The sequence below is a fragment of the Callorhinchus milii genome, unplaced genomic scaffold (genome assembly GCF_018977255.1).
Source record: "Callorhinchus milii isolate IMCB2004 unplaced genomic scaffold, IMCB_Cmil_1.0 Scaffold18, whole genome shotgun sequence".
Lineage (NCBI taxonomy): Eukaryota > Metazoa > Chordata > Chondrichthyes > Chimaeriformes > Callorhinchidae > Callorhinchus > Callorhinchus milii.
This window is the reverse complement of record NW_024704759.1, coordinates 2,273,978-2,294,529: the sequence shown is the minus strand read 5'-3', so window position 1 is coordinate 2,294,529 and position 20,552 is coordinate 2,273,978. Positions and strand designations below refer to the sequence as shown.

At 46.0% G+C, this 20,552-nt stretch overlaps 2 protein-coding genes across 2 annotated transcripts in view; both read left to right on the top strand.

The window, feature by feature from the left end:
- Positions 1 to 10,382, top strand: part of LOC103189914 (protein NDRG3) — a 37,890-nt gene extending 27,508 nt beyond the window's left edge. The window contains exon 16 of the mRNA XM_042341682.1: positions 10,330 to 10,382. Within this exon, the coding sequence (XP_042197616.1) occupies positions 10,330 to 10,343 (14 nt within the window). The 3' untranslated portion in view covers positions 10,344 to 10,382. The remainder of the gene's footprint in view (positions 1 to 10,329) is intronic.
- LOC103189913 (src-like-adapter 2) lies at positions 10,377 to 16,750 on the top strand. Its single transcript, XM_007910472.2, has 7 exons — positions 10,377 to 10,449; positions 11,324 to 11,429; positions 11,710 to 11,796; positions 12,524 to 12,627; positions 14,618 to 14,767; positions 15,711 to 15,840; positions 16,327 to 16,750. The coding sequence occupies exons 1-7, from the start codon at positions 10,377 to 10,379 to the stop codon at positions 16,550 to 16,552; spliced, it is 876 nt and encodes a 291-aa protein (XP_007908663.1). The 3' UTR covers positions 16,553 to 16,750.
- The last annotated feature ends 3,802 nt before the right edge of the window (positions 16,751 to 20,552 follow it).

The window sequence follows — 20,552 nt, the reverse complement described above, 5'->3', positions numbered from 1 at the left end:
GCTGAAGCAGTTTGAGGGTCAGTCAAGCATCGTATACACGTCTCTCAGGCCTCACAGATTCACCATACAGCAACACACGGACATTCCACTTACAACAGGCCACTTACTAACACGCCATCAAACCCTGACACGCCAATCATGACGTAACCATCTTTTTAATCCCGGCCACACTCTATATCCCCCAAATAAAAAAAAATTGGTTACTCTTTTCATGGCTGTTTGCGGGACATCGCTGTGCGCAATTGAGCTGCCACGTTCACCTGTCACTCCATTTCAAGTAAAATCCTGTGAAGCGCTTTGAGACATCCTTCCGACATGATAAAGCGCTATACCAAAGCACTTAAACTCTCTCTCTCAGACCTCTCTCCCTGTCTCTCTGCACAGTCTCTCTCTCGCCATCTCTCTCTGCCCTCGCTCTTTACATGCTCTCACTCGCTGCACTCTCTCTCGCTCGCTGCGTGCTCTCCCTCTCTACATTTGCCCTCTTTGCATTCTCTCTCTGCGCTCTGTCTCATTCTCACGCTCTCTCTGCACACTATCTCTCACTCCCTTCTCTGCATTAAGCTTGTTAACATTTTCCACCAATTCTGATTGTGATTCAGTGACTGAGAGAACATGAGTTTCCAGTGGTGTGTGAGACAGAAATAAAGTCAAGAGTAAGGGATGACAAGCGCTCTTACTAACTCTGTCGCTTTTCCATCTTAAAACCTGAAACAATTACAACATGCGAGATTGCGCATGAGATTTCTAGGGGTGGAGGGGGTAGAGAGTCTGGATGTGTCACACAGGTTTTGCTATTTGTACATAATTATGTAATATAAACGGGAACCATCTAGGTAAATATCTTTTGAAATAGATCATGGGACGAAAGCAGACAAGATTTGACCCGGCATCTTTCATACCGGGAGGGCATCTCAAAGCGCTTCGCAGGATTTACTATGAAGTGTAATGACTGTGTGCTCTGTAAGTGAGATGGAGACGGAAACAGAGGCGAGGAAACATCCGTCAAGTCTTAAACCTCCAAAGGAGACCCTCCTGGTCCAAGGTGTTGCTGGCTGCAATGTCCTTAACGTTGCCAGCGGCCGGATGAACTGCACAGAGCTCGTCTCTTCCCCAATACAAGGAGGCCATTCAGCTCACACTCCCACCACTCAGCTCACAGTAAGGCAATAGGCACCACTTTTCCAGGATCTCAAACCCATGGAGGATCACTGGTCCCTTGCATTTCCCTTCCTCCTGCAGGCTACTAAACCCCCCCACCCACTCCTCTCCCAAACAAGCTACTTATCAATTACCCGCTGCTCAGGTTATCTCTTCCCCCCTCTCTGCCAATCTTGATGGTGCCCTAGACATGGTTCATCTGTTATGTGTCTCGTTGAAACAGATGATTGACCTGCTAGTCGGGGTGAGATCATTGAGGACATTGTGTTTCTTGCTTCAAAAGCAGAGAGGAAAGTGTGAGGCATTGACCAGCGATGCACAGACAAGTGTCTGTGTGTCTCTGTCTATATGTCTCGCTGGGGTATGATACATTTCTGCTTGTCATGTGAGGGTTTAAATGAGTTGGTCTCACTAACACCGTCACACTTTGTTGTTTATGTTTTGCTGTGTTATGACATGGTCATCAAGGGAATAAAAAGATGCTGATGTCTTCCCCCAACCCCACATCATTCCTCCCCACCACCCCGCTCCCCCCTTCACAGGCACAAGAGACTGACCAGCCTCCGAGGTCGGTTGTTTTTTTTTGCATGATGTTACCGCACTCTCATTGGTGTTTTTTGTTTTTAGTGGAGGGTAGGTTTGGTGGTGAGCTGTTATATATTACTAGCAAGCGGTGACGTGAGCAGACTGGTGCTGAGGATTGAGTGTGGGTCTGAGGTTAGAGCTGCTGTTTCGTTCCATTCCACTCTGTCTTTGTCTATCAGATTGCCCTTCTCCAAAGATTACGATCAACTGGTCGTTTGGCAGATCGCTTTCCATGGGTAATAATCTCTTAAAATAAAGCAGTAATAATAATTAGACGCAAAATACTGCAGATGCTGGAAATCTGAAACTAAACGTAGAAGTCGCTGGAAACACTCAGCAGCTCAGGCAGCATCTACAGCGAGAGGAAAGCGAGTCAACGTTTCGGGTCCATGACCCTTCGTCAGAACGAAAGGTCATGTTCTGACGAAGGGACGTGGACCCGAAACCTTGACTCACTTTCCTTTCTCCATAGATGCTGCCTGACCTGCTGAGTGTTCCCAGCGACTCCTGTTTTTGTTTTAACAATAATTGTTTGGTCGATTTCTGGGCGATGCAAAACTTTGGGCAAGTTTCCTTATTCCACACGCCTGTTTACCTGGCAGTAAGTAGGAACCCGGTGGTTAGTCGATTGGCGGATCGCTTTCCAGGGATAATAATCCTTTCCGCCCAAATAAAATTGGTCACTCAATCCACGACTGTTTGTGGGATGTTGCTGTGCTCAATTGGCTGCCGTGTTTCACCTACAGTCAATATCCAGTCAAATATATAAATATACAGTCAAATAAACAATGCATTTTACAATATATTCTGTGAAGTGCTTTGAGAATTATGTCATAAAGTGTTATATCAGATGCCAGGATTATTATTAGTAAGATTGTGCAGAACTTTGGTACATCCTTAATCTCTGTCCCATTTGGAAAGATGTTTTATTTTTCCGTGGTTGTTAAACAAAAATGAAGTGATACCAATCGCAATTCACTGAACGAGGTCACCAGGAAGGTTGGTTGAGGCCAGGACTCTGGGACTCATTTAAAAAGCAGCTCAATGCTTTGATGAGGAGGAGAGTTGGGTGTTCTGGGGGGATGAGATCAGTCTTGTGCTTTTGTGTCGCGAAATACTGCACCAATCTCTGATATTAGAAAAATGATCTTAAAAGTTCAGTAAAATATCAAGTGTAAGGTACTTACTGTTCATGCCTCGCAAGTGAGAGGACCCGGGTTCGATTCCCGGGCAGGGCGAAACGTTGGGTAAATTTCCTTATTCCACACACCTCTGTTTACTTAGCAGTAAGTAGGAACCTGGTTGCTAGTCAATTGGTGGATCGTTTTTCCGGGGGTAATAATCCTTTCAAAAAAAATGTAGTTACTCATTCCCCGACTGTTTGTGGGACACTCCTGTGTGCAATTGGCTGCCGCGTTTCGCCCACAGAATATACAGTCAATGCAGTTTTACAGTATATTCTGTGAAGCGCTTTGAGACATCTTGAAGATGTGATAAGGCGCGATATAAAATGCAAGGATTATTATTCTGAGATGACGGAAGAAAGTGAAAGCTTGAAGGGATTAGTTTGACCAGAGTATAACTCTCACCTTCTCCCCACATCACCCTTCCCCCTCGCCCCCACCCCCAGCTCATACTGTGGTTTAACAATCCTTGTGATGTGCGTCCTCTGCTGGTGTCACGTTTAAGGCCAAATTGCTTTGTCCTTTGTAATTTTCACACCTTCCCCCTCTGTTGCTCCCCCTTCAACACCCTCTTCTGCCCTTGGGGTTTCCTTATGAGGCTTTGGACGTCGACAAGCCCCGTGACTGTTCCACTGGGTAGGTGAGCAAGGTGGGTGGGGGGGGGCAGGAGTCGATGAGGTTTTCCTTGGAGATGAACTGGCTCCAGGGTGATGTTCCCAGCTACGGAATATTGTGGGAATTGAGTCAATCCTCTGTATCAGTCTCGGTAGTCCGGTTCCTGTGGAATTTAAGAGTCCAGCAGCGAACTGGTTAACCTGCTCACCTCGCAAGCAAGAGGGCCCAGGTTCGATTCCCGGGCAGGTCAGGGCAAAACTTTAGGCAGGTTTCCTTACTCCACACGCCTCGGTTTACGTAGCAGTAAGTAGGAACCCGGTTGTTAGACGATTGGTGGATCGCTTACCAATGGTAATAAATCCTCCTGCAAAAAAAAATGGTTACTCGCTCGATCTATGACTGTGGGACGTCCACGTGGAACGTTGCTGTGCTCAATTGGCTGCCGCGTTTCGTCCAGAAAAATACCGTCAATCCATTTTACAGAATACAGTATTATGTGAAGCGCTCTGAGAAGTCTCAACAATGTGATAAGGTGCTGTATCAAATGCAAGGATTATTATTATTAACCTGGATCAGGTTTTGTGCTGCACACAGAGGTGCGGGTAGCGAAGGGTTAACGGCCAGGAGTTTGACTCACTGGAGCTCTCCGAGCACATGTTACCCCACTCTCCATCTGACGGCAGAGACTCAGTAAGCATGTAAACAAAAAGGTTTGTTCCATTGCAGGCCGGGCGAGCTATTGAGTAACAAAGAAGAAAGGGGTTGTAGCAGTGAAGCAAGACAGAGCACGTCACACAGGAAACACGATGAGACCTTATAGCCATGTGTCACACGCCTATAAATGCTTATCACTAACTCAACGAGTTACTTCAAGCAATCATTTAGATTCATCTCAAAGAGCTGCAGCTTTCCCACAACACTCGCCCCGTCCCAACTCTTAAGCTTGCTTAAAGATCACAGATACATCGAAGCTCAGCAGCCCAGTTGGGACACATCCCTGGACACTGGATTATGCAGTGAGGATCTGGTAAAGAGCGAGCTCCCAACTTCACACAACAGGAGACAATGCGGTTAGTGTCTTGCATTTTCTTGCAGTGTAAGTGTCTCTTGTTTCACGCCAGTTTGTGGGACGTTGGCAAATTGGCCGCCGAGTTTGCCTACAACATACACAGTTGCTGCACCTTACGGTAAAATGCTGTCAAGAGCTTTGAGACATTTTGACGATGTGATGAGGCCCTGTATCAATTGAAAGGATTCTTCTGATTATTTTATCATCTGTAGATTCCCCCAACCTCCCCCCTCACATATACACGCCTGAAGCACATTGCCCACGAATAGTAATAATCGTTGCACTTTATCACGTCGTCAAAACGTCTCAAAGTTGTACTGTTCGGCCACAGCACCAGAGAACTGGAAAGCTGGTTTAATTATACAGCGTCCGCCCACAGAGAGCTGTGTGAATGGACTTAACGAGGAGTGCATTAATTGACAAGTGTTGAAATAGTGCTATTCAAAAAGAGAAGGGTGTTTTCTTTCTCCCGGTGTCCCGGGCCAACAATCCTCTAAATAAAATTGGTCACTCACTCCATGGCTATTTGTGGGACGTTGCTGCGCGCAACTGGCTGCTGCATTTTGCTCACATAATACACAGTCACTCCATTTTACAGTATATCCTGTGAAGCACTTTAAGACGTCTCGACGATGTGACAAGGCCCTATATCAAATGCAAGGCTTATGGTTATTATTAATATTATTCTCTTTCAAGTGCCTGGTCAGTAACAGTTTGTCTGCAAAAAAAAAGTCACTGCAGATGACACTTCATTCTTGTAAATTTCATTCTTCATTTGGGCCACATTGGAAGATGACAAGTGGCTATAAAAATGAAAGTTCCTTCTTTCTTAAACTCACTTGTGACTCAGAGAGGGTGGTATGGAAAGTCTCTCAAGACCCTATGAATGAATGGTTCTGAGGGGTTTTGTCTCCTTTGCATTTGATACGATGCCTTTCACGTCGGGAGGACGTCAAAAAGCGCTCTGTGGGATTCAGTGTTGCGTGATTGTGTGACTGTCTGTCTGGTGATCAAGGAACCTCAGGATAAATGACAAATTAAACCATCCCTAAGAGATCCCAAGCCTCGTCCCAGGGAACCCAGTGTGGGGCAGCCCCCACCCCGTAAAAAAATACCAGATATTTCTGTACTTCAAAAAATTAATAACATCCCCTTTCTGCACCTGTCTGATTTATATCTCAATTGTTTGATCTGTAAATTTGCGTGCGTCAATCTATTTTAAAAGGAACGAGATGTTAAACAGATCTGAGGTTCACAATGCTTGCAAAATCTGTTACTTGCAAAAGAGTATTGTTCTCTATTTTGCATTACGTGTCTGTCTGTCCATCTGTCTCTGTCTGTGTGTAAGTATGGGCCTTTTTGTCAGACGTACATATGTGTGTGTGTATGTATGTGTGTGCATTTTACAGTATCTTTCTCACTCTCTCTGACATTATGCCTTTGTGTGTGAGAGAGAGAGAAAGGATTCTTATAATAATAACAATAATCCTTGCATTTGATATAGACGTCTCAAAGCGCTTCACAGAATGTACTGTGTATTTCGTTGCTGAAATTCAGCAGCCAATTTTGCATAGCAGTGTCTTACAAACAGTCGTGGATTGAGTGACTAAATTATTATTATTTACCAGATATTTATTTGTAATATATCGGGAGAAAGTCAAACTATACGATAAGGTGTCATAAATTAATTTCAATTTATTTATAACACCTTATTGTATAAATTTATCTGTAGCGCCTTATCAACTCAACACATTTCAAAGTGCCACCCTAAACCTTGGTTTAACGTCCCATCGAAAAGTTGGCTAATCCGCCAATACAGATTATTGCTATATTGCTGCTGTGTTACACTTACGCTGTGAGCTGAGTGCTGGCCTGGGGCTCACCAACACAACCTCCAGCAACAGAGGCAAGAGTGAGCAAAACTGACATTGACATTCTCTGTGTGTGTGTGTGTGAGTGTTTCTGTGTGTGTGTGTCTCTCTCAGTGTGTGTGTGTGTGTGTCTCTCTCTCGCTCAGTACCATCAAGACATATTCTGAAAAAAGAAGTCATTATTTCCCTTTTCCTTTTCCCTGATACTGTACAAGTTTTTACCTGACCCTTCCAGCCTGGCGTTTCTGCGTGTTTTAACTCCAGCTCTGTTATGTGTGAATAACATAAATATACATTACATAAAATCTATTATATCCCAAATATATAATATAACCACGCCTAATAATAATCCCTCCAAAACTAAAAACTAAAAACAATAATAAATTGGTCATTTTCAATCTACGACTGTTTGTGGGACATTGCTGTGCGCAATTGGCTGCCGCGTTTGCCCACAAATATACAGTCAATTCACTTTACAGTGTACTCTGTGAAGCGCTTTGGGACGTCCTCCCGACGTGAAAAGCGCTATATCAAATGCAAGGATTATTATTATTATTAATATTATATACGTTAGAATAGCACACACAAGGGATGTGGTGGAAGCAGAACAAATTAGATCAATTTCTGCTAGAAAATAATATCTGGGGACACTGTATATGTCAAGCGACTGACAGGATGATGGAAGGTTAACTAGATGGACCTTGGTCTTAAGAACATAAGAAATGCTAGACGAAAGAAAAACCAAGGTCCATCTAGTTCGCCTTCCACCTTCCTGATGGTCGTATTTGCTAGGTCTTCTTTCACTTAGCGAATTATTTTGTTCTTAAGGTCATGCAAGCCAAGCTGCTTGTCTGTGATGTGTGGCGATTGTGAGACTCAGAACCAGAATAGCTGAGCTCAGGGTGTAGCTGAGAATGAAGAGATTGAATCGATGTTTTTCACAGTTGCGCCTCACACAGGCAGACAGGCCAGCAAGAACGAGCTGAGCGAACAGAGAGAGAGAGAGAGAGAGAGACCTTCTCTTCACTTTGAAAAAACACACCGCTGTTACTGACATTTTGCCCCTAGAGCCAAATTTGCCAGGTTCTCCCCCACCCCCCAAAAAAACACACTCTCTGTCCTCAGTTGGAGTTGAGGTACAGATCAGCCATGATCTAATAGAATGGTGGAACTGGCTTGAGGGACTGAATGGCCTACTCCAGTTCCTATGTTCTGTGAAAAGGCTTGCTTCGTTTCCAACGCGTTTTGCAGTTTTAAAAAGTGCTTCGAGGCATTTTATTTGACACAATAACAACAACAACAAATTCCATTTGTATAGCGCTGACTTGTGACCTTGTGTAAACACAAATAATTATTATTACTGCTGAGTTTGCGTGATAAGACCACGATCAAATCTTAACTGGTCAAAGCCTTGGGACGTCCTCCCAACGTGAAAGGCGCCATGTAAATGTAATTTGTTGTTGTTGATAACAATAATAACCTTTGTATTTGATATAGTGCCTTAGCACGTCTCCAAGCTCTTCACAAAATATACTGTCAAGTGAATTGACTGTAAATATTGTGGGCGAAACATGGCAGCCAATTGCGCACAGCAGCGTCCAACACAAACAAAAACAAAAATCGTGAGTTGAGTGACCAAGCTATTAATATTTTTACTATTGCTGTTGATCGAGAAGGTGAGGGGGTGGGAATGTGGGGAAAGGTTAGGTACTGACGTAAGATCAGGGACCCCCGTTAACTAGATGATAGAATCTCCCCCTACCCCACCCCCTGACCCTCACCCCTCGCCCACCCACCCCAACCCCTCCACCCCCGAGACTGCAGCTGCCTGGGCTGTGACGCTACTTCACTGTGGTTGGAAACTTTGGTTTAACTTTACAATGGGTTGTGGTTCAGTGATATCCTTCCAGAATGTACGCTGAGCAAACTCGAGAGATCTGACAAAAGGTACAAAGAAAATGAAAAAGAGAGAGAGAGAGATTTAGAGATTAAAGCTCCTTATCGGGATGAATCACCAGTTTTTTTTTTAGCCCTTAACTGGTATTAACTTGACAGATTGGTAGATTTCACTGACTCTAATTGCTTGAATTAGCGGAAAGATGGGAGGGGAGAGGACGGGCGGTGTTGTGTGGCGAAAGGAAAGCTCTGTGAAAAGATTTGAATCTAGCAGCCTCAGAAGGTACAAAGTGTCTTTGAGCGGAAACACGATCGTCTTCTGATGTTCCAGAGCGCAGATCGCTGGCAGAACAGCGGCTTCCTATACACTGGGTGACATCTGCGCTGATCAGCTTTTTATATCACATAAAACTCGGCTCAATTTACACAACAAAAAATACAAATTCACAATAATAATCCTTGCGTTTGATACAGCGCCTCGTCACATCGTTGAGACGTCTCAAAGCGCTTCACAGGATACACTGTAAAGTGGATTAAGTGGGTATCATGACATGATAAGGCGCCATATCAAATGCAAGGATTATTATTATTACTTTGTTCGCAGGAAAACATCTCAGTATCTCTCCCTGGATCATATGGTTTTTGCTCAAGTTTTCAAACCTGCGTATTTCTCTCTCTCTCTGGCTATGTCTGTCTAAGCTGTGAATTGCTTCATGCGGTCAATCAACACACAGGTGCTTTATAGACAAAGCAAGTTCTCTCGTCTTATCATGGGGAGATGTGGAGAAATGAGACCAAAATCACCAAACCTGGAGAAAACACCTCAAAACAGTCAGACATAATTACAATAATAATAATGCTTATTAATATGCCTTAATGACATCTATCCAATTGGCATTAAGGGCCCCTGTGACTTCAATTGAAAAGTTGTTTGCTCTTATGTATTTGTGAAAGCTATATAAATCCTTACCCACATTGTTGTACAATGTTACACCTCAAATTATAAATGGTCAGGAACCAGAAGCCACAGAGAGATTAACTCCGGCTCAGCAATGCCCAGCTCTCTTGCTTTAAGATATCCTCTCGAAGTGAAACTCGCCACATCAAATGCAAGGATTGATGGAAGAGAGAGAGAGAACAAGTGAGGCTTAATAATAGTAATGCTTGCATTTGATACAGCGCCTTATCATGTTGTTGAGACGTCTCAAAGTGCTTCACAGATAATACTGTAGATTGAATTGACTGTATTTTGTGGGCGAAACGCGGCAGCCAATTGTGCACAGCAGCGTCCACAAACAGTCGTGGATTGAGTGACCAAATTATTATTTTGGGGGGCGGCGGAGGGATTATTACCCCAGAAAAGTGATCCTCCAATCGATTAACAATCGGGTTCCTACTTACTGCTTGGTAAACAGAGGTGTGTGGAGTAAGGAAACTTGCTTGAGGTTTTGCCCTGTCCGGGATTCAAACCCAGGTCCTCTTGCTTGCTTGCGAGGCGAGCACTCTAACCACTGAGCTACAGGACTCCGCAAGGTAGGCAGGAGTGAAGGCGTGAGAGATTGATAATGAGGATCGTTGAGGTCGATCCATTGTGTGAGCAATTTCAGGCCCCAAAGGCTGATGCAAATGTAGGCAACATGGCTCGTTAGTTTGTTTTCGTTCCTGATCAAAGTAACATGTTAAACGCTGCAGGCTGGAGAATCCAGTGATAATCCAACTGCCAGTGGTTCAAAGACATGCAATGCAATGCTCCGAGCGGGAAATTTACCGCCGGGAGATTGTAAGAGCAAATCTAAGACGCCTCCAGGGAGAGGAGAGAAAATAGGGCTTAAAACTCAAATTACAGCAGCTAATCAACTGCAGTACTCGAGGGGTTAACGGGAGAGACTCTCCCAGAGGAGCCGCCATTGAAAACACCCCCTCACATATCTCTCCCCTTGTCTTACAGCTTCCTGGACTTAAGGCAATAACAAGCAAATTCACGGGCTACAAGATATGGGCAGTCGGCCCAGTAAAAGCAGTCGCATCACCTTCCAACCCTTACAGGCCACCAGCAACGCACCCACACGTGAGTCACTCACTCGAGGAGTTCAAAATAAACCTGTTTGTGATACTGACCAGAGACCGAGAGTGGTCAGCGCTGAAATAGGACGCGTCAGAATCCATTCCAATCGATGGCAAGCTAGATGGTTTTAGCTGGTTAGGCTCAAGCAGTTAACCCCAATGCACACACTTGGTTCCCCTCCCAAGCCTTGCCAACCTGTGTCTAATACTCTCCCAAATTAGGTAAGCAGGATGCATCCCTCCAGGGAGAGAGAGAGAGAGAGAGAGAGAGAGAGCGCATTCCAGCCAACAATCTATCTCTGGGGTTTCCATGTGTAGGTGGGATGAATGAAATTCTCGGGTTGGTTTGGAGACTCTTAAGGAACGGTGATTGGTTTCTGCATGTGTCAGACACCCGGCTGACCAAAAGATTCCTCCCAAAACCCTTCTCTCTCCCACGCCCTCATTTGAAGGTCTAACTTCCCCTTAAACACTTCTCTATTATTTGATTCCACCACCGCTTCAGGCAGCAAGTTCCACATTGTCACTACTCTCCGCGTTACATAGTTCCTCCTAAATTCTGTTTTAGATTGCTTCCCTGCCCCGCAGTCATTCAAAAAGAGGAAAGGTGACCAGACAGCTCAGATATAAACTACTTCAGACCACGAGGTGTGGAACAGAACGCTACGAGAGGCAGAAGAGACAGTAAAAGTAGAAGACGAGAGAGGGAACTGGACAGGGATTTCAAGAAGTTCAAGTAGAAATAGAAAAATAGAAATAGTAAAAATAGAAAGTAAAAAAAAATTGTGTCCAAATTTAAACCTCGGTCTTATTTAATAGAGATTTTACTGCAGAAACGCTGCTGACATTCTCTCTCCTACATTCTCTTTTTCCCGAAGCTCTCAACAAAGTAGTGATGGAGGTGGTGGCATTGTATAACTACCCTTCGAACTTGGCATCGGGAGCCACTATCAAGGTGGGCGACAGAGTGAACATCATCACAGAGTGAGTACTGACTCCCATCTCAACCCTCCCTGCCCTCCACCCCTCCTGATCCCAGACCCCAGCTCGGGCGCAAATCTCTGACTGGTCCAGTGCCTTGGGGACGTCCTCCCTACGTGAAAGGCACCGTTTAAATGTCATTTGTTGGTGGTGTTGTGTAGCCGCTGCCCAGCGTGAAGGACACTATATATATCTGAGTCATCGTCGTCGTTGTTGTGTAAGTGTATTGTCGTCACTGACAACTCGAGTGTCACTTCATTCTTTTCCCTGTTGCAATTCGCAGGGACGGCAATTGGTTGAAAGTCATCACCGTGACAACGGGCCAAGAATTTTACATCCCTTCTAACTACGTGGCCAAGGTGTATCACAGGTAAACTCACCTGTGTTATTAATTATTAGTTTATTCATAAGAATAATAATTATAACACTCCTTTCATTTGACACAGCACCTTATCACGTGGTGCTAACGTCTCAAAGTGCTTCACAGGATGTTACTGTACAGTGTAGTGACAAGTGCATGGCAGGCTATTTGCTGACTATTAACCAAACCCGTTGCTTGTGTTGAGCCGGGAGTGGGTGGCCACTCAGGGCGGCTCGAGTTCTCTGCAGACATGTGGGTGATGTGTGTGACCTACAAACAGTGATCGCAGCGGATGGGCCCTCAGTGATCTAATCATTCGGGGCGGACGGCAAGGACATTGCTGTGCGCGTACTGGCTCCATCCACAAAACATACAGTCACAACCCTAGCATCCTGTGAAGTACCTGAGACGTCTGATTGTATCACCACCAAACTCGCTCTCGCTTGCTCGCTCTCTAGTTGGGGATGAAAGGTGAAATCACACTGCACGGAGGGAATTGTTAAATGTGTGCAGTGTCAGCTCGTGTGTGTGCGTGTGCGTAAGTGTGTACATGTGCATGCGTGTGCATGTACAAGAGGAAGCACACCAAGTGCTTGAACGTTGAAGATGAGTCCAATCTGACCACCGTACCCCCCACCGCTCCTCAAGCCTCACTAACACGCTCTCCTCCTTCCTCTCTCCCCTTCCCCACCGCCCCCCCCCCCACCCCCACCACCACCTCCTCCCCTCTCCGCAGGTGGCTGTTCGAGGGCATCAGCAGAGAGAAAGCGGAGGAATTATTGATGTTGCCCGTGAACTGGGCGGGAGCGTTCATGATCAGAGAGAGCCAGACCAGACGGGGTGAGTGAGACAAATTCCTAGGAGATCCGAGTGATGGAATATACACCGAGCCGGCGAGCGGGAGCCCTGCTCACAAAGCACGGCATGTCCCAACCGTGGTTGAGTCCTGTAGCTCAGTGGTTAGAGCGCTCGCCTCACAAGCGAGAGGACCCGGGTTCGATTCCCAGTCAGGGCAAAACCTTAGGCAAGTTTCCTTATTCCACACACACGCCTCTGTTTATCCAGCAATTGGTAGGAACCCGGTTGTTAGTCGATTGGCCGATCGCTTCCCGGGGGGAATAATCCCTCCTAAACAAATAAAACACGCAATCCACGACTGTTTTGGGACGCTGCTGTGCGCAATTGGCTGCCGCATTTCGCCCACAAATATACCCAGTCAATTCACTTTATAGTGTGTTCTGTGAAGCGCTTTGGGACGTCCTCCTGACGTGAAAAGCGCTATATCAAATGCAAGTATTATTATTATTATTATTATATTCTGTGAAGCGCTTTGAGATGTCTAAACGAAGTGACAAGGCGCTACATCAAATGCCAGGATTATTATTATTTTAATTATTATTATTATCATTATTACCTCTTACCCAGCGGTTTGGTGATAGGAGCTGTCAGCGAGATGTGAAGCGTTTCCTCTCAGAGGAATCTAATCAGATAACACTGCGGTGACAGAGCTATTTAGACCCAGTGAGAGAGAGGAAGCCTTCTCTCAGTTTACTAGAAAGATGACTGATGGCAACTTTTAAAGGGGTGGCACTGGGCTGATCTCGCAACGATGGGCCAGGCAGGTTTGCACTGAGCCCACCCGTCTTTTGGATCATACATTAAACCCAGGTCCTGTCGGCCTGCTCAGATGGACGTAAAAGATCCTGCGGCGTTACTCGAAAAGAGAAGGGAGTTCCTCTCTCTCTCTCTCCCGGTGTCCTGGGCCAACAATCCTCCCAACGTTTCGCCCGCAAAATCCACAGTCAATTCACTTTTACAATATATTCTGTGAAGCGCTTTGAGATACGTCTTGAGGATGTGATGAGGCACTGTATCAAACGCAAGGATTATTATCATACGATTAAACAATACAATTGGTCGCTCACTCCATGGCGGTTTGTGGGACATTGCGGTGCCCAATCGTGCTGCCGCGTTTGCCTACAAAATATACAATCACTTAATTTTGCAGCCACCACTGCACAGTGTGAGACAGTTCCTCTTCATCTATTTGACAATGCCCTGTTTATAGCCTTGTTCTAATGCAAGGATTATTATTATTATTATTATTAAAAAAAAGCAGAAAAGGGAAGCAGAGTTAACCGTGCTGTTACAGTTTGAGCAGGAAGCTCTTACACTGAACGACTGCACCTGTCAGACCTCATCGGAGCTGGCAGATGTTGCAATGAGCATAGTGACAACGTTACTGGCCGTAACAGGATTCCACCATCCCACATCAAGCTCCCCAGGCGCAGCCGAGGTGCTAACCCTCTCAACATGCAGCACAGAAAGTCATTAACCCTTCGCGGGCTGTTGGCATGTGCCAAAGAGCGGGTGGTGAAGGGGTGCCGAGCCGCGGGTTGAGCGTCAGTCGCTCAGTCACACTTCCCCCCACACCTTGTACCCTCCAAACCTCTTGATTGCAACTCCCAGCTCAGGCGCAAACTCCTTCACTGTCCAGCGCCTTGGGCCATCCTTCCGACGTGAAAGGTGCTGCATAGTAAACCTCACGTAAGTCGTATCAGTTGAGGCCTACCATTTAATACAACTTATGCAAAGTATGAGTTATGTCAAACTTGCATAGAATATAAACCCATGAGCGGGGGGACCTGGGCAGATGGACAACTTAGGCTGTTATACGATTTATACAGATCAGATTTATAGGGAGTTTTATTGTATGAAGGTAATCTGTGGTGGTGGTGGTTGTTGTGTTTCGAGGCAGTGTTTGCCAGCTATTCTCTCACTGTCACCTCCCTTAACGGTGCCAGTAAATCGCCCTCTCCTTGTCCCGCAGGCTGCTACTCTCTGTCCATCAGAAGATGCAACAGCCCCTTGTGGGACTCCCTCAAACACTATCGCATCACCCGCCTGCCCAATGGCTGGTTCTACATCTCACCACGACTCACCTTTGCCTCTCTGCAGGAAATGGTCGATCACTACTCAGGTACGTGTCCGAGACACTGGCACCAGCTATCCGCACAGTGTGAGACAGTTCCTCTTCGGCTATTTGACGATGTCCTGTTTGTAGCCTTGTTCTAATGCAAGGATTATTATTATTATTTTTAAAAAAGCAGAAGAGGGAAACCGAGATAACCGAGCTGTTACAGTTACCAGCACTACCACCCACCCCCCCCCGCCCCCCCCACCCACCGCGCGAGAGAAATGTCTAACAATTAAGGAACAGGAGGCCATTCAGCCCCTCGAGCCAGTTTCGCCATTTTGTTAGATCACGGCCGATTTGTGTCTCAACTCGAATTGAGGAAGGAGGTGAAAGCCTCTGCCTCTGGCATTGGCCAGAGATGCCAACTACAGCCAAAGCCAGGCTTTATACCCTGTGTGTCAGCCTGGCTCACTGGTAGCGCTTTCTCTCTCTCTCTCGCCTCCAAGTCAGAAGGTTCGTGGGTTCTAAGCTGATGCTCCAATGCAGGGCTGGGGGAGGGGGTTGCATTGTCGGAGGTGCCGTCCTTCGGATGAGGCTTTAAACCGAAGTCCCATCTCCCAGTTCAGGCGACGTTAAAGATCCTATGACACCTTTCGAAAAGCGAAGGGAGTTCCTCTCTCTCCTGGGGTCCTGGCCAATACGTCCCAAATTAAAATTGGTCACTCACTTCACGGCTGTTTGTTGGATAAATATACAGAGTATATCGTGCAAAGCCCTTTGGAGACATCTTGATGATGTGATGAGGCGCTACGTCAAATGTAACGATTATTATTATTTACATAAAGAGCTTCAGTAGAAATACGAGATTAGAAACAAGCATCAGCCTGTCTCAGGCGGCAGCGCAGAAGTGTGAGGATTATTCTGATTCTGCAAGCAATGGCGCTGTGTTTTCACCTGTCTCTTATGCCTCTCCCTTTGCTCTCCACCCATCCTCCCACCCCCACAGAGTGTGACGAGGGCTTGTGCTGCCTCTTAAAGGAGCCGTGTCGCATTCAGGGGTCCGTAGCCCCCCTCCAGCAGCACCCCGCCCCCATCATCGTCCAAAAGCCGCAGCTGAACTGGGGCACCATGGACAGGTGAGTGTGGAGTCCCGTGGCACTGTGGTTAGCGCGCTCGCCTCGCAAACGAGAGGACCCAGGTTCGATTCCCGGGTGGGGCGAAACCTTAGGGGAGTTTCCTTACGCTACACGCCTCCGTTTACCCAGCAGTAAGTACGTAGGAACCTGGTTGTTACCATCGATTGGCAGATCGCTTTACGGAGGTAATAATCCCTCCACAATTTTTTCCTAATTGTGGTCACTCAATCCACAGCTGTTTGTGGGAAGCTGCTGTGCGCGATTGGCTGCTGAGTTTCACCCACAAAAATAAGGTCAATTCACTTTACAATATTCTCTGTGAAGCCCTTCGAGACGTCTCAAGGTTCAAGGCGCTATATCAAATGCAAGGATCATTAACAGCTACTACAGACACTTGATGGGCTGGACAGCCTTTTATCTTCTGCGCTGTGAATTTTCACGGTTCCGAAACTCACCTCCCTCCCTCTCTCTCTCTCTCTCTTCCAGCTCGGTCCTGATGACCGATGATAAGGAGCCAGGAGAGGAGTCCCCGGTCAGCCTGGGGCTGAGGGAGGCCATTAACTCTTACCTCTTCATGACTGAAGATCTGGCGCTGACCGAAATGAGCGACAAAAAGTCGCGCTTGAAACTGTTAAAGGCAAGACTGCAGAATAGCCAAATGCAAGCCAGTCAGAGCCAGGAGGAGAGACTCGCCAGCTTCGGTTTCAACTGAGCCACGTCCATCCATCCAATGCGGCTCACTTGCACCCCCTCTGAGGAAAGGGGGATCTTTGGGTGCATTTGCACAGACTTCACGTTAACGTTAATTATTTTAATCCTCTTTTTAACTTATTCAAATGGTTAGCGGTCACGTGGGTGCAGCTGAGCTATACCCTTTATTTTTAATTATCAGAGTCTTACAGCACAGAAAGAGGCCATTCGGCCCATCACTGTGCCTTGTGCCAGCTCTTTGAAAGAGTTATATCCAACTCGTCCCATTCCCCCCGCTCTTACCCCACAGCCCTGCAAATTTTTCCTTTTCAAGTACATCTGGTTCCCTTTTGAGATCTAGTCATTATTATTTGTTTAGTATGATCTCCCCTTCACACCACCCTTGCGAAGCGCTTCAAGACTTTATTCCACGTGAAGGCAGCTGTATAAATGCAAGTTGTTGTTGAAAAAAAAAACCTGATGTGGATTCTGACTAATCCAAGGTTCCAGCTCCTAACCTCTCGCTTTGATAACAAAATGTCTCCACACAAGATAATGCACTTCTAAGTTACTGCGATGCATATTTTTAATGAACTATCTCACTGTGATGCTGGCTGGATCCAGGTTACAGGAAGATGTAGGCTGTGAGTCAGGTTTAACCTGCTCAATGGAAAATTCCATTGAAATAGTTTATTCACAATATTTCATGTGCTGAAGGCGTCTGATTTGCAAAACTGTAACCGAGCAAGTCTGTCTGTAAGAGTCACGTTTTGCCCACAAAATACAGTCGATTCCCTTTACAATGTATCCTGTGAAGCGCTTTGAGTCGTCTCGAAGACGTGATAAGGCGCTATATCAAATGCAAGGATTATTATTATTGTTATGCAATTTCCCACAGAGAAATGGTCCTAACCTTTATCGTCAAGGGGCTTATCAATGGGGCTCTCTCGTCTCCTGATCACTTAATGAACGAGAATCGAAAAGGATTTCAGCCTTTTTGGTCAGTAAAGCGGTCCCCAGCCACCAGAGCCAGCGATTTACTCAGCTCAGTCACCGGATCATAAATTGATCCATTGGAATCCTAGCCGATGGAAGTCAACGGGAAGAGGCTTGTTCCATTGGAAACCTACTGGTGGGAATGGGAATAGGGAGTTTTTTCAGCTCTTGCAAATCGCACACAAATATAGTTAGGACCATAAATTTAATATGACTTATGCAAACATATGAGTTTATGTCAAACTTGCATAGAATATAAACTAAATATTGAACGGGACTTGGACAGATGTACAACTTGGGCCATAACACGACTTATACAGATCAGACTTATGATAGTTTTACTGTACATTTATCCAGAAAGTGGAGGAAAAGAAAATTGTGGGGCAATCTCATTAAACAGTAAAATGTAATAATTTACGTGTAAAATGCAGAATTGAGCCGTAAACTCTGTATAATTTATTTGACGAGTGAGTGGTGCCCGGTGTAAAAAAAAAGTGTTGTTTTTGCCAGATTAGCTACTGTGAATAAAGCCAATCATGTAACTGATGAAATGTCTGCACCTTATGATATGATGAAAGGCTTGGCCACTGATGGTGGTGCGGAGGTGGGGAAAGAATCTAACAAATGTGTCAAGTGCTTTGAGACGTCCTTCCAATGTGAAAGGTGCTACATAAATATACAGCCTTCGGTTGAGATGTTAAACCGAGGTCCTGTCTGCCTGGTCAAGTGGCCGTTAAAGATCCTGCGGCGCTATTTGAAAAGAGAAGAGAGTTTCTCTCTCCCGGTGTCCTGGCTGACAAGCCCAGCCCCCCGGACCCGCCAGTAAAATCTGATCACTCCATCCATGGCTGTTTGTGGGACACTGCTATATAGCAGAGTCGAAGACGTTTTGAGACGTCTCAGCGAACTGATGAGCTACATCAAATACAAGGATTGTAAATATAAGTTGCAACTGTGTAGAGGTGGTGGGTGGGGGGGTAGAGAGACCTTTTACAGCTTGGCAGCGATGTCGGGTGCAAAGATTGGGTAAATGTCCCATTCTCACCCCACCCACCCAAGATTAATAACTGTCGCACATGGAAGAGGGTGATCCTTAGGACCCAGTGTGATATTGAATTACAGTGTAAACGCGCACAGGCTGATTTTGACACCTTGCCCCCGGCATTTTAAGGTGCGACCCGTCCTCGCAGGTCATTCTGAGAACTTCCCCAAGTGTCGACCAAAGCGCGGCTGTTACTTTTGCGGTCGTCACTCGATTTTTTTTGTAAGTTCGGAGCTCTGCAAAGACCTGCTTTGGAGGTGCTGGGTTGTGCCAGCGATGCAGGATGGTGATGGCGCTTGTATTTTGGTCCCTGGTCTTTCTGTCTGAATTTTCTGTCCTGTACATTATGGAAGTGCTGCTCAAGTGACATCAGATACACGGTGCCACAATGCAACCTCTGTGCTTCCTGGCACAAAATTTGTGGTCAAATTACAGTCACTGCAATACACCTTACAGTAAATTCTGTGGGGAGCTTTGAGACATGGAGTCCTGCAGCTCAGCAATTAGAGCGAGCGAGAGACCTGGGTTCGATTCCCAACAGCTCGAAATGTTGGGCAAGTTTCTTTACTCCACACGCCTCTATTACCTACCAGTAAGCAGGAATCCGGTTCTTAATCAATTGGTGGATCACTTTTCCGGGGGTAATAAATCCTTTTCAAAAAAAAAACTTGACCACTCAATCCACGACTGTTTGTGGGACGCTGCTGTGCGCAATTGGCTGCCACGTCTCGCCCACAAAATATACAGTAACTTCACTTTACAGTGTATCCTGTGAATCGCTTTGAGATTTGATAAGGTGTTATATCAAATGCAAAGATTATTATTATTTATAATTATATTCAACAGAAGGGAATCTGCGCATGTGCTGCCAGGGACAGGAGGGAAGAGAGCAAAGCGATCGCTTCTGGGTTTGAGGCTCACGTCAAACAAACGCCCGACCCGCAGCTTGGGTCCGAAACACTGATTGTCCAGCGCCTTGGGACGTCCTCCCGACATGGAAGGCGTTGTACAAATGTAATTTTATTGTTGTATCCTCTGTGTTGCAGTCACTACGCTTACACGATAAATTCTGCGGGGCACTTTGAGACATCCTTTCCCCCCCCCCCACCCCGGTCCCCCACCACCCCAGCCCCCCACCCCATCTGTATCAAATGTAAGGATATTAAAATTATTATGATTAACGATCTCACCTCCCGAGTCTCACCGATGAGCCAGCCAGGCTGTTCAACCATCAGCAATGGCCCTGACACTGTCACGGAGCTGACTGCCTTGGAACCTTTCCAATGTCTCCTTGAACCCAGTTCAACCTTCACCCCCACCCACCCACCCACCGCACACCCTCTCCCCAGAGAAATGGAGTTATGGAAAAGGATGGTAGAAAAAAAATATAAATACTTTCAGAATGAATCAAACTCTTTGACATTCTCTCTGTGTTTGCTTGTGGAATACATTTCTGCATTATTTTTTTCCGCAAAGTATGGACTCAAAATATCTCAAGCTCAAAGCTGTCGCCTCCAAACGCCTCCACCTCAGCTTCCAGCCCCCGCATTATGACCAGCGCTGGAGAGAGAGAAAAGGGGGGGGTCGGGTGAACCTCTCCTTCCCCCCTCCCCACCTCCTATCCCCCTCCCCCCCTCAAGCTGGCTGAAATAAACCACGTGGTACGTGTGTGTGTGTGTGTGTGTGTGTGTGCGGGGGGGGGGGAATGGAGGAATTGAAGTGAAGCAAGATTGAAAATAAAACACACGCACACACCCCCCTACACAAAGAAGGAAAAAAAACTCAGATCAAAGAAACGTCACTGTGTAGAGGACAGGATATTCACTACAATACTGAAATGAGGAATAGTCACTTAAACCATAACATAATATTCTATAAAAAATGTGATGTGCGTAATCTCTCCCACCCCCCCAATTGGTGATGTCTCGCTGTGTTCAAAACAGCCACCAGCAAGTATTTCCTTGTAAATAACAACCATTGCATT